Raw genomic sequence first — 13,929 nt, forward strand, 5'->3', positions numbered from 1 at the left:
GGCAATGTCATTTTTAACAAAGATATGTTTTTTTAATTTACATTTTTTCCCAAAATATTAAAAAAATACTAACTGGAATAAGAAACTTCTTAATTTCTTCCAGAGCATGTCCCATTCTGGCATAGGCTTCTGCTGGTGGAGCAAACACCTCAATGAGAACATGAAGGTCATCGTTTAGATGGAAATATTTTGCTTCTCCACTTTTTCGGAGCTCTTCTTCCTGTAGTAAATTTAAAGACCACATTAGCTTTAATTATGGCAGCATACCGAAGGTAAGCTTAAACTACATTGTGCCAGATACGGATTCTTACTATAAGAAATCAACTCTTATCCTGTTCAGATTATTGTGGTATAAATATAGGAGAATTCTAAAAATTACCTTTGCTTTATCCCTCATAGATCCTTTTCCAAGTATGGACATTTTAGTTAGTGTATCTTCTTGTAATCTTTTCAGGGAATTGCCACGTGGACCCAAGAGTTTACCAACAAAGTTAAACTATGCAATGACAGAAAAAAAATAATATATTATATATGCAAGCAATATTTAATTACATATATTGCGACAGTGTCTGCATTGTAATAATTGTTTATCCATTTCACCCAATTATTTGATCATTGACAATTTATACAGTTGTCTCTTCACATGTAAATTGACTATTCTTTTTAATGTATTCATGAAACACAGAGAAACAGAGAAAGAGTAGTGATGTGGTTTTATTTTTAAATACCATCATTTTAAATCATATAATTACTATATTATATGGACAATATAGAAAGCAACAAAAAGTAATGATAGTGTTTAAAAAAACGTAAATCTTACAAATTATTTATACAGGTTGAGTCTCTCATATCCAAATATTCCGAAATACGGAATATTCCGAAATACGGAAATATTTAGGCATGACTGAGATAATGAAACCTTTGATTTTTGATGGTTCAATGTGCACAAATTTTGTCTAAGGCACACATTATTAAAAATATTGTATACAATTACCTTCAGGCTGTGTGTATAAGGTGTATATGAAACATAAATGAATTTAATTTCTGTAAACAAACTTTGCTTGAGCCACAAAATTATTGAAAATATTGTATAAAATTACCTGCAGGCTGTGTGTATAAGGTGTACATAACACATAAATGCATTCTGTGTGTATACTTGGGTCCCATTCCCAAGATATTTCATTATGATATGCAAAGATTCCAAATTACAGACCCCTGGTCCCAAGCATATTGGATATGGGAGACTCAGCCTGTACTGTACATGCTAAATGCATTGGGAATGGTTGAATTAAAGGAAGTGATGCCACAAAAACTGCTTTTCCATGGCATGGCTCAAATGCTTCTAGTATTGTTAATACAGAAGAAATAGTATAATAAACATTTGCTCATAGCTTAAGGATTGTATTGCCAGGGTTGTTCTACTGAAGTATCTACATATTTTCCTCATCTACCAGAGAAGTCACCAGAAAAGCCTTACTACATGTGTCCACATACATCTATCCTCCATGCTCTACAAGTCGCATTACACATAAGCGTAAGTGCTGTGCGATTCAGTAGCGTCAAGCAACTTTTTGTGCGAATAGCACTCACAAGCAAGACTTGAGCTGATTAAAATTATATGCAGCATGCCGATATTCTGTGCGCGACTGCAGTTGTATCTGCATGCCAAATGCATTACGTTACAGTGTCAGCAGCTGTTAACACTGTAAAGTAGCATTTCACATGCAGATACAGCCACAGTCACATATAGAATATATGTATGCTGCATATCATTTTAATCAGCATAAGCTGCTTGTGCATCATATTTGCACTGCTTTGAGAATAAGGGCATTTTAAAGCAAAAAGTCGCACACAAAGACGCTCAGTGCTACCGAGTCGAGCCACGGCATGATGCGACTAGAAGTTCTATTTAACGCATAAGGAGGCTAGATTTAAGTGGACACAACTTTACACACTATTTGATGCACAAATTAGTACTTGCAGAAGTGTTTGATTTTTTTACTTGCTTATCTATCTAATATTTTATAGACTAATAACCATGTTTCAGCTCCATTTGCTACATTGTAATTATAAATTGTGGAAGTATAAGTAATGCTGCATAGTTCTATGAATTTGTTTATCTATAACAAGTACAATAAGTATGCAGTTAGTGCATCTGCGTATTCCACCTCATCTTAAATTAACTTACTTCTTATGGTCCAGCTGCCCTATCCACTTATTTCTCACTACCCCATAGTCTTACTGGTGTGTGAGCTATTACAGTCAGGGGTCTCTGGGCCTCATTCAGAGGCGGTCGGAGGATGCAAGCGGTTGCTCAGAAACTGGGCGGCCACTTGCATCCTGACCGCCCGCCTCTGTTGCGGTCGTTAGGCTGTGGGTTAACACCCACAGCTCTAACGACCGCTCGGGTGATGGTCGCGATGGTCAGAGACCATCGGAACCATCAGGGCTTACGACGAGACCCTAGGGTAGGGTCTCACTTGTCGTAAGCCCCGGAGAGCTTCTGGCTCTGTCAGAGCCGGAAGCTCTCCACTGACATCACTAGTGACGTCAGTGGGGCCTCCCCCAAACGGCAGGCGTTCCCATGGGAATGCCTCCGTTTGGGCTGCCACCCCCCCGGCCCGCCTTCCAAACGGGGCGAGCTGTCTTTCAACATTGACAGCTCGCCCCCTTTGGAAAGAGACCCACTACGACCGGCGCTGTCGGTCATAGCGGGTCTCATGCACGCGCATGCGCACTGGCAAAACATCGAGGCGGCCATGCAGTCGTAGACCGTACGGCCACCTCTGAATAAGGTCCTCTCTCCATCCTATCTGTCATCACCTCCTACATTCTGCTTTGTGTTTTCTGTTTCTATTTTCTCATAACTCATAAAGCTGTAATTATTTGTTCTCTATATGTATTTGTAGGATGTAATTGGTATTTACTTAAGGAAAAGGGGAAGGGGAAAGTTCGTCGCACTGACCGATTATTATATATAGTTGTAACAAACCGCTATTCCTATCATATATTCAATTAATTGTGGATGTTTATTAAGGCAACGGTGATGCTCACTAGAGTTATGATGTATGGATAACAAGGGAGAAGGATAGAAAAGAACTCTGTTTTGTGAGCACTCAATTTATGTACTATAAGGATTTAAAAATTAACTTTTAATAGATAATATTAAAATGACAAAAAAGTTCAACAGGAAAAAACTTAAATAGTTGGACAATTATAATTGCAATACATCATTCCATCTCAATAAGTACGCTTGGATGTATCCCTATTATAGTATCTGAAAAATATAATCCAATGATATTCTAAAATGATTTTTTATATACATTCAAAAACAAACAAACACTGAAGATTAGAAAAAGCGTACAAAAAAGATATTCCCCTTGTTTTGTAATAATGGCGAAGTATTGCACAGTAAATTTTATAATTTTCAAAAACATCAATACATATCATGGACTTGTATTGAAGTTAACTAGAAATAACTTTGAAACTAGATGCACTCTTTTTTTGTTGTTGATTTAATCATGTGGAATACTATACTGATAGAGAACCAGTGGTCCCATAGATTAAGATAGTAGCAAACTCTTACCATTGTCATTAGTGTGCATTATTTATAACTGCAAGATCTGCAGACATTTAGGAATGCAACTGGTTACCAGGTTTGGTGATTTATCTTAGCAAAATATATCGTCTATGAATTGTGATATTCTGGAAACATGTAAGCAGTGTCAAGCTTCCATGCAGTTCTCCACAGAAGAGGAAATCAGACATAGATTTGGCAGGTGACTTACTTTAGGAAACTGTTTAATAGGGATTAGGACTTTTTGTGCCAGCTTCATGTTCTTGTTTATCACTACATCAATATACTGGTCCTCAGTATCATCTTCAGTCTCATCCCCCTTCTGAAGTTTTTCAATCTCTGAAAAGTAAAATAGGAAAATATATATATACATATATATACACTGTACTTAGTATTTTACAATTACAACTTAGAATGTAAGCTCTCATGAGCAGGGACCTCTTCCCTCATGTGCTTCTCTTTACATTTTCTTCTACTCTTTACTCCCCATAGGGCACCTAACATGGGACTGCCAACTCCTGGCAGCTTATTGTGAGTGCTTTAATCACTATTTCAGTAATGTATATAAATCGTGTCCTTGTCCTGCACTGTAATGTACTGTAAGTTACTTGTTTCTTGTTCACCTATTACTTCTATGTACTATGTAAGGCGCTGCGGAACACTTGTGGCACCATATAAATAAAGGATAATAATAATAATAATAATAATAATAATAATAATAATAATAATAATAATAATAATAATAATAATAATACAACTGCACATGTGTTGGTGTTCCAAGTTATATTACTAATATTTAAAAAGGAACAAGATAATATTTGTGTATGTCAAACTTATGTTTCATTAAAGTCACTCATACTCATCAGCCCACACTGTGCTATTTCATAACACTACCTTGACAACAGAATCCTCCATGTTTCCATTCCCTTCATCACATTTTACCATACATACATACTGTACATACATACCGACATACTGTTCACATAAACCACATAAACATATTAACAAATACCTTATATATGCTTATTGCAAGATGACAAAGAAAGCAAGTGGCTCACTGGTTGTTATGGTATATGTTATTAAATTAGATCTACTGTCACTGTCAAAAATGATCTGTGCTGCTGTGAACATTCTGTAGATTTGATTCACTACAAGTTGTTATATTGGCACCCACTTCAAAACAGGATTGCAACACACAAGCAGTACAGTACCTGGAGATTGGTGAAAAAAATGCTTACCCTAGTCCACAGGTTCTCAAACTCGGTCCTCAGGGCCACAAACAGTGCATGTTTTCCAGGTCTCACGAAATCACAAGTAAAATAACTAGCTCCACCCATGGGTGAGTAATGACTATACCTGTGCACCTGCCAGGACACCTGGAAAATGTGAGCTGTGTGGGGTCCTGAGGACCGAGTTTGAGAACCACAGCCCTAGTCAAATGAAACTTTTAAACAGTGTCATTAGGGGATTTTATAATATTACATTTATATTTATTAAAGTAGTGAGTAAGGGTTTTGGGAAATCTTTTATTGACATAAACTATTTAAAAAATTTATTTGGTTTTAATTTGTACATTTTCCCCATTCTTTGCCATTTTTTGCCACTCATGTTCAGAGTTCTTAGGGAGACCCAAGTACAATGGGCATTAACCCCCAAGTATAATGTGTCTAAAAAGGGTAATGGATAAACAGCACACGGTCAGTATGATTTACTGCAAGCTATTAAGATGTGACAAGTGCTCAGTGGGACTCTGGGCCTGATTCAGAGCCGCTCGTAAGCGGCCGCTCATTCGTTCCGAGCGATGTTCGCACATCTGCGCATGCGTATGGGTCATAATGCGCATGCGCCAACCAGTCAGTGCGGTCGGAAATTGTGTGCTCGCAAAATAGTGAATTCCTGGTAATTTGAGTGACAGGATGAGGCGTTTGTGGGTGGTAACAGGGGAAGGTGCTTGAAAACGGGGAGTGGAGATCCGAACGCAGGCGTGCCAAATGGTCAAAACGGGCGTTTTAAGGGTGTGCATAATTAACAAAGCAGCGTCATCGACCACGTCACTTGGTTGTCTCTTAGCCTGATCTGCTCGCATGATTGCGGTAGGAAAATGCTACCACAAGAATAGCGAGCAGTTCATACGCCTTTCAATGTACTCGATTAATCTAATAAATAGCAGAGATGACGTAGGATGCGAGCGGCCAGGGGGCGTCTTTACAAAATAGGAGCACATGTTTTGTTCGCTTGCTCAGACATAGAGGCGTCAACAGACCGCAAAGAGCGAGCGCTTAATTTAAATATCCGGCCCCTTTTTCAGAACGACCGTCCGCAAATAGCGTCCGGCTCTGAATCAGGCCCTCTGTACTGCATATATTCATCTCAAAGATCCATCACCAAATTTTTTATGGGATCACCATTTACCCTCGTGAGCCACACCTGCAAGAAACATTCTTACGCATTAGTCTCAGTGAAGACATGCTCACTTAAAAAGAGAGACAGGTGCCTTAAAATAATTGTTTAAGCCACACTGGCAGCTAGATAAAATATTTTCCTGTAACATTTCAGGTTCCGTTGAACAGAACAAGCAAATCAATTAAGCTAACAAATGTAAATGGGGGAGGTGTAAGAGGCTGGACCAATCACAAGCCAAAATCCTTGGACTGTGGCTTTTGGTTAGCCCTGCCACTCACATCCCCCTCCGATTTTCATATAAGAGTCTAAGAGGGGACTCCGGCTAGAAGTAGTAAAAATGTCTACCAGACGGTTTTATAGCTTTAAGCAAACAAAAAAGAAAGAAAAATGAACTTTATCTCACTGACACTTGGGCATGAAAAATTGAACAGTGTGCAGGGCTGGTGACACAGGTTTCAAACAAAATTGCCAAAAACATAAATAAATTGCAATACAGAGTTCAATTCTGGGGACAAAAATGATGACACTGCTCCTGGGGCAATTGAAGCTAATTCATCTTTGTTACAAATGGTGACTTTTTAACCAGATAACAGTGAAAAACCTTTACAAATGATAACCCTGCAAGTCTCACACAAAAGTCTATTTGTCCTACTTGCCTAGTCACAAATGTATTGTATTATTAACTATGGGCTTGATTCAGCAAGGATCGCAGTGTCTAATATGCAGGCAATCGACTGATTGTTGCGTTTTTGCGATGCGTATGCATTGGAGTGCGCGAAAAAGCTATTGCGATTGGGACTGCGATCGCAGATGCTACGCAGACCCCTTGCAGAGCGATGGACAGGAAGCACAGTGACGGGGGGATCGGAGAAATGCAGGCTTGCCAGTACATTCGCACGCAATTGCAGGTGAATGCATAAATTAGCCACTGTGATGCCCTACGCAGTCTGAGGTCTCATAGCGTGTGTGGTTGTTAGCAATTACTGAGTAAGGTCAGGGCTTGTGCTAGTGTGCGTGAGGTTGCGATGGTACTCGATGTGTGTAAGGTAAAGTGGGCGTCCTTATGCTGTGCTGAGTTGGCATTGCGATCGCAATGGATTAGCTTGCTATCGCAGTTGAACTGCGTGCGTACGCAGTATTGCGATCCGTAGAGAATCAGGCCCTACGAATGTAAAGCCAGGGCTAAAATAGCCTCCCCATTTCTATATAAAACTTACAATATGATTTGCAAAAATCATACAACGTATGACGTGACGTGTAATTACTTTTTGAACAAACGGCACTTCTACTTTTAATCACATTTTTCAAGGTTGAAAAGCATAGCGGGATTTGCTTTACTAATCCAGAGATTACATTCTGTACCGCTAGGTTGTGTCTGTACACACCAAAGCTTTGCTGTAAGTAAATGTATGATTAAGGTTTCTGAGCAAAAAGATTAAACAAAAAACCTTAAGATACAGATGTTGCATCTGAAAAAGCATTTACAACAATCTGCGATTGGGCATTACACTTAATATCCTCTGTACCTTTACACATGTTCATGGAGTATTATAACAGCACAAACAAACAACATAAAATCTTATTTGTGCTACGGTTAAAAATATAAAGCAGATATGAACGAAAGGGCTTTTTGGTAGAGATCAAGGGAATTAATTGAAGTCAGCTTTAGGAGATAAAGGTATAACACGTTACAGATAACAGCAGTAGTACTCCGATCCGTATTGTGATTTATCAATTTAGAGCTTTCAGCAATGATTACAACAGACAATGCTCCACCATACATATATTTATTGCTATTTATGTATGCCTCTCACAGCACTGGGTATCGTATTGCAAAAAACATCTCCAGAGGCAAATTGGGTAATCGTGGTTTGGAGATAACAGTGACTAATGGGACCCAATATGTAGACAGTTTAATATAACTTAATTTTCATTAAACAGAAGAAAAACAAAGCGATTCATCCTGAGGTGACTGTGCAGAATGTCTATACATTCAGCATTTACATAAAGGATAGCAGCATAATACCTAAAGACTTCATGTTTTCTTTAGATAGCTACTCAAGCACACAACTTTATTGTAGAACACACAATTCTGTGTAAGGAATTTAGGTATAACATTGAAGGGAGTAATTTGCACCCTCTCACAAAGGAAACCGTTTGGTTAATGGACAGTGGGTTTCATTCAGACCCGCTCGTGAGCGCAGAACGCTCGCAAGCGGGTCAATGATACCCAAATGCGCAGGCACATGACGGAGGCTGCTCCGTCGTGCGCATGCACGAGATCCGGCGAGCGACGGGGAAGCCGTTGCTTGGGGTCTCCCACCAAAGGGGGCGTGATGTCGATGTAGAGTGACAGCACGCCCCCTTTGGTGGGCCTGCCGGGGCGTGGCTGCCCAGACGGAGGCGCTCCCATGGGAACGCCTACCATCTGGGTCCGGCCCCACTGACATCACTAGTGATGTCAGTGGGAGTGATTTTGGCTCTGATAGAGCCAAAATCACTCCAGGGCTTGCGGCAGCGAGACCCTACCGCAGGGTCTCGTCGCAACCCCGATGGTCACGATGGTCTTGACCATCGCAACCATCATCATGGACGCTCGCATAAGCTGTGGGTGGTAACCCACAGCTATGTGAACGTCCAGGAGGACAAACCAAAAAAAAACGCCCTGATTCAGAGCGGGCGCTCGTTCAGAGCGTCCGGCTCTGAATCAGGCCCAGTGTTTGCTGCCTAAAGAAAGAGTGATGCAAAATCTCTTTGAGAAAGTCCAAATTTGATCATTGTTTATAGAGCAGGTCCAATCAATTGAAGAGTCATTCCCAGTTCTTTGGTTTAGGTTTATCGAAAATTCATCACTAGCTTTATAGATAGATGACCATCAATTCAGAAATGGCAAGAGTTGGGTACGCGGAAACTTTTGTAATGCATTTCATGAACACAATGCCCACTTCCTCAGACTTTGTTTATGCCAATATATTTGTAAGGATTTAAATGCTAACGTGGCATTATACCTGCACTCCACTAATATTGCTGGCGTAGCATCAATTCGTATTGCAGATCAAAGGCCAAAATTGATTTATAGCCTATCCATGTTTGTGACAAATTTTTAATAAACCTAAGCTAAAGAATTGGTAATGACTCTTAAATTGATAGGACCTGCACCATAAAAAGTTATCACATTTATATATCCCATGGTATAATACAATTCCCACTGGGGTGTGCAATGTATGGTATGGGCCACTAGTCAAAAAGAATGCTACACTTTAGACCAGGGATGGGGAACCTCAGGCCCAGGGGGCTGAATAAGGCCCATGGAATCATTTGGTCTGGCCCTTGGAGCTTTATTCTGCTAATGTCATCCGGCTAACATGGTGTCTAGAATGGCACCCTGCAGCCAAAATCTATGCAGCAGTGCCACCTGCAGCGCACTTAGCATGCATCAGATAGTCATAGTGCTGCCTTGCAGCTCCCCGGAGCAATCTCAGGATGCTGTGGGCATTGCAGTAATCACCGTGGATTGTAGCCCTGCCCCCCTGTGATGTCACATGGAGGGGCGTGGCCTGCACCAGGTCCATGAATAATGTTATGTCAAAATGGCCCTCGCAGAAAAAAGGTTCCCCATCCCTGCTTTAGACTGTATGGCTACTACAGTTAATCAGCACAGGACAGAAGTGTTCTCAATAAATCAATAACATTTAAGTTGAAGAAATTTAAAGGATACATCCAATTTTGTGAAACATAAATGCATACTTTTTTTTCATTATGCAGGATAGACCGAAATGATCCATTTTGCAGATATTATTTAGGCACTGACTTTTGCCTATTCTTTTTACATTGAAATTTACCTAAAGCTGCTGCTATCTGTAGGAGTTTGGGGCATGCACCAAATGTCCAGTGGGCAGAGCGTTGATTTAATGTGAATGATTACACAGAAGTTAGTACTCTGAAAATGGAGTGATTCATTTCTGTACCGGTACAAATGGAGTTGCTTAAACCTTTCCCTAGCATTTTAATATTTTCAGAATACATGTCTAATAACTTAGTAAGCACAAAGTGTTTTTCAAAGACATTTTGCTAAAGGTACTAAATGATATATTGAGCTTTTTTGTGCTAATAAACTGCAGTGTAAAACAGTTGAAACTAAAGTAACTGCCAAATCATGATTTCCAAATTCCCAAAGTTTACTCTAATGTGATTCAGAAGATTAATATAACTAAATAAAGAAATAAAACACAACACTACAACAAACTGCACTACAGTACACCAGAATCATTAAACCAATAAGTAAAATTGCCACCGGCGTTTTGGCAATGCCTCTCAATTGTTGGCAAGATTTGGAGCTGTCAAGTTCATAGTGCATCACAATGAGTCAACCTCTTAGCTGGAAAAAATCAACCTTTTTCAGTGTTACAGCTCACACAATAATGTTTTAGACTCAATTCTTTAACAGGCCAACTTATGATTTTAGAAATGACATGATTTTAGAAATGTTTATTTGTCAGTAGGGCAGGTTTTTGATCATCAGTTTTCCAGCAAGAGAAATCCAGCTAACAGTAATCTGTCAATAAGATATTGCTAGGACAGATGAGCGGTATTCCACTGCCTCTGCAAATCCTGGTCAGATCAGGAAGAGGTAACTTACTGCTTCTCTGGCCAAACCCAAGGAACATGTACATACATGAACTAGTTGGCCAATATATGCTTTCGCAGTGTAATGGAGGACCTTCAGTTCCATTTAAAAAAAAAAAGAAATAAAAAAAATACATACTGTAAATTTACACATAAAGATAAAAAGTACATATATGTGCGTGTGTATTGTATACATTTACAGATGTGTCCTTCTTCACATAGTATTTTGCGCAATATTAGCATCGTAAGATGCTTGCCATGACTTAGCGCTCTGCTATAACTAGCTATTTGTACTTTTTACTGGATTTTGCATGTTATTCGCATCATAGCTGCAAACAAAGTCATTTACAGTGTACCAGGCACACATATGTAGTGCCAACATGGTGTGGGTAGCTCATTTTGGTTCTCAGCCTTTTGCCTTTTTACCCAGATTAGTGACTGAGTCATGCACAGAAGTACATAAAATTCCAGCGTCAGTAGTAAGTGTACCCCTTCATTGTACTTTTATCACAGTAGTGATGGAAATAATGCACGGACACTGCCAAAACACTTGGCTTAGTGGAAAAGTCTGTGGCATACCAAATAGGGCTTTTTGGCATGGTTGGATCAAAGGTACATGTGTACACAACTGTGCACACAAACACACAATGTCACACTCTGACATTCAATGTGTTCAAATAGAACTTCTACCAATTGCCGTCCAAGTCAAACAATAACTACAGACTGTGTGATGGCGGCACTCGGGGGATAAGCAAACTGGATACTGGTACCAAAGTAAGACCGTTTTATTGGCATCGGTATCTAGCTTGTTTATCAATATATACATTTATCAGAGATGTGCGACTCGGTTCTCCAGAAATCTGAATCCACTGGAAATGTGTGAGTCCGAGCAGATCCAAGTCATGGTTCTGATCTTCTCATGGTTCGGAATTTGGATTTTAAATCCAAATTTCAGGTTTTGGATTGCAAAAATTTCATGATTTTAGAAATTTTTATTATTATTTTTTTTAAACCCAGATCCAAAAGCAAAACACTTAAGGGTGGTTTGACAAGACCAAAACCAAAACATGAAGATGAATCCAGGTCCAAAACCAAAACTAAAACACAGGGGTCAGCGCACTTCTCTATGATAGATAGATAGATAGATAGATAGATAGATAGATAGATAGATAGATAGATAGATAGATAGATAGATAGATAGTTAGTTTGTAAGAGAAGAATAAAGTAAGGTCAGAAAACTATCAACTAATTTGCTTCTTATTTTAAGCCATATGCTACATTGTACATGCTACAAAGCTAATATAGCCAGTAAACTATTTTTCTTTAAAAGCCAACAACTAATAAAACAACTCATTACAAGAAGCAGTCTCTAATGACAACTATGTATAGCCAGCTTTTGATCTTAGGGCACCCATGTAGTCAGTATATGTCTAATGGTTCCTGAGACTGAAGTTCAGCTACATCTGGTTATAAGTGATTTGCAACTTTATATAATTTGTGTATTAACATGTAAATCAAATTCTGGATATAGGTTACTATTAGGATTATACTTTATAATTACACCACTGAGTCTCTACAGCACCATACAGGAAACAATTACATTGAAAACTCAACCACTTCAATATAAAAAGTTCAAACAACCACACAAGGGAAAATACTAAGGGTTGAATATGAGGGCTTAGCGAGTGACATTTATACAGTCTCACTCAATGACCAAGTGTCCTGGGTGGGCAGACAGGAAGTATCATTAACAGTGGCCATGAGTGGGAGAGCATTTCTAAGTTATTTAACTATATAGTACAAAATTATCCACATCTGCTGTAAATTGAATCATCACCTTCTTAAGCAGGCATGTGATTACGCAGAAATCTACAAATCAACAACTTCTATTCAACAGAGAATACTTCTTGGAAACGGCTCTTACAGATCATTTCCTGGGAGCCTGTTCTCCTTGAAAGGGCTGGTTTATTAGCTTATTGTTCCTAAGGAACATTCAATCTCTTCCCCTAAGCTATTTCATTATTTCAGTGAAGTTGTCTCCACAGACCTTCTCACTGTAAGTCTAAAATGTAATCCTGCACTGATGAGCTCCTATAAATGTGTGAAAATACATAAGGATTATGCAGTAGCAATGGTGACCACCCTTGCAATGTTTTGAAAACACAAAATGCATTGACTCTAAGGAAATTCATGAAGTTTCCCTGAAATATGTTCCTCTCAAGAGGAATAACTTATTGAGTTTTTTCTATCCCTAGGGAATAAGGACACTAAAACTGGCCACACATCTAAAGATTATCTATCCAACCAGCCAACTAGTTGATTGGTTGGAATGAAAATCTGGTAACGTATGGGAGTAAATGATGATCAGCAATTGCTTCTAAATGCCAGGAAACAGATGAAAATCTAAAGAACTTGTTCAAACAACAGGTTTTGTCCATTTTCCGGCGTTTGGAAGCAAATTGCTGATTGTCATTTGCTTTCATTCCTTACCAGATTTTCATTCCAACCAATCAACTAGTTGGCTGGTTGGACAGATAATCTTTAGATGTGTGGCCAGCTTAAGGGGTTGATTCAATTAGAGGTTTGTCGTGTTAAAAAAAAACATTAATTTCCAAAACCTGTGAGAAATATCCAGATGAAAATAAGCAACACTCACCTGTTTTTTGCTTGCACTTCTAAAGTTGGTGAAAACTTTTTAAAACTTATCATATTAATCTTAAAAGTTGAGGGGGTGATTTATCAAAGCTTGGAGAGAGATAAAGTCGAGATAGATAAAGTACCAACCAATCAGCTCCTGTCATTTTACAGGCTCTGTTTGAAAAAAAAGGACAGGTAGGAGCTGATTTATTGGTACTTTATCTCTCTATAAGGCTTAGTACATAGACCCCCAAGTCTCTATCATCAAGTAAACATGTCATTGAAAGTAAAAATGTTGGAAGTTTTTTCCACCATATTTATTTCCCCATTTAAAATAGTGAGATTGAGGGGTCTATTTACTAAGCAGTGTTCTGAGACAGAGTGAAAAGTGATAAGAAAGTGATAAGGTGCCAGCCAATCAGCTTCCAACTGTCATTTTTCAAACACAGCCTGTGAGATGACAGTTGGGAGCTGATTGGCTGGCACCTTATCACTTTCTTATCACTTTTCACTCTGTCTCAGAACACTGCTTAGTAAATAGACCCCTGAGACTGAGATGTGTGTCAATGCGTGGCTGGCATGTTGGTGTGGTGTACAGGTGAATGTGAATGTTTATTGCATGGAAGATGATACATGCACACATTTAATTTACTCGCTTTAAATTAGCTTAGTTATTTGGTTGGATA

At 39.0% G+C, this 13,929-nt stretch overlaps 1 protein-coding gene across 3 annotated transcripts in view; it reads right to left on the minus strand.

Annotated features, from left to right (window-relative positions):
- The window catches only part of KHDRBS3 (KH RNA binding domain containing, signal transduction associated 3), a 120,978-nt gene that overhangs the window by 68,910 nt on the left and 38,139 nt on the right, over nucleotides 1-13,929 (minus strand). For all 3 annotated transcript variants that reach the window (XR_015869421.1, XR_015869420.1, XM_088443004.1), the window contains 3 exons: nucleotides 3,789-3,916; nucleotides 380-496; nucleotides 74-220 (listed from right to left, as the gene is read on the minus strand). Coding sequence is in view for 1 of the 3 variants with exons in the window: in XM_088443004.1 (XP_088299130.1) it covers nucleotides 74-220; nucleotides 380-496; nucleotides 3,789-3,916 (392 nt within the window). In the remaining 2 variants the exon portion in view is untranslated. The remainder of the gene's footprint in view (nucleotides 1-73; nucleotides 221-379; nucleotides 497-3,788; nucleotides 3,917-13,929) is intronic.

The sequence above is a fragment of the Taudactylus pleione genome, unplaced genomic scaffold, assembly GCF_031769625.1.
Source record: "Taudactylus pleione unplaced genomic scaffold, aTauple2 ptg000321l, whole genome shotgun sequence".
Classification (NCBI taxonomy): Eukaryota; Metazoa; Chordata; class Amphibia; order Anura; family Myobatrachidae; genus Taudactylus; species Taudactylus pleione.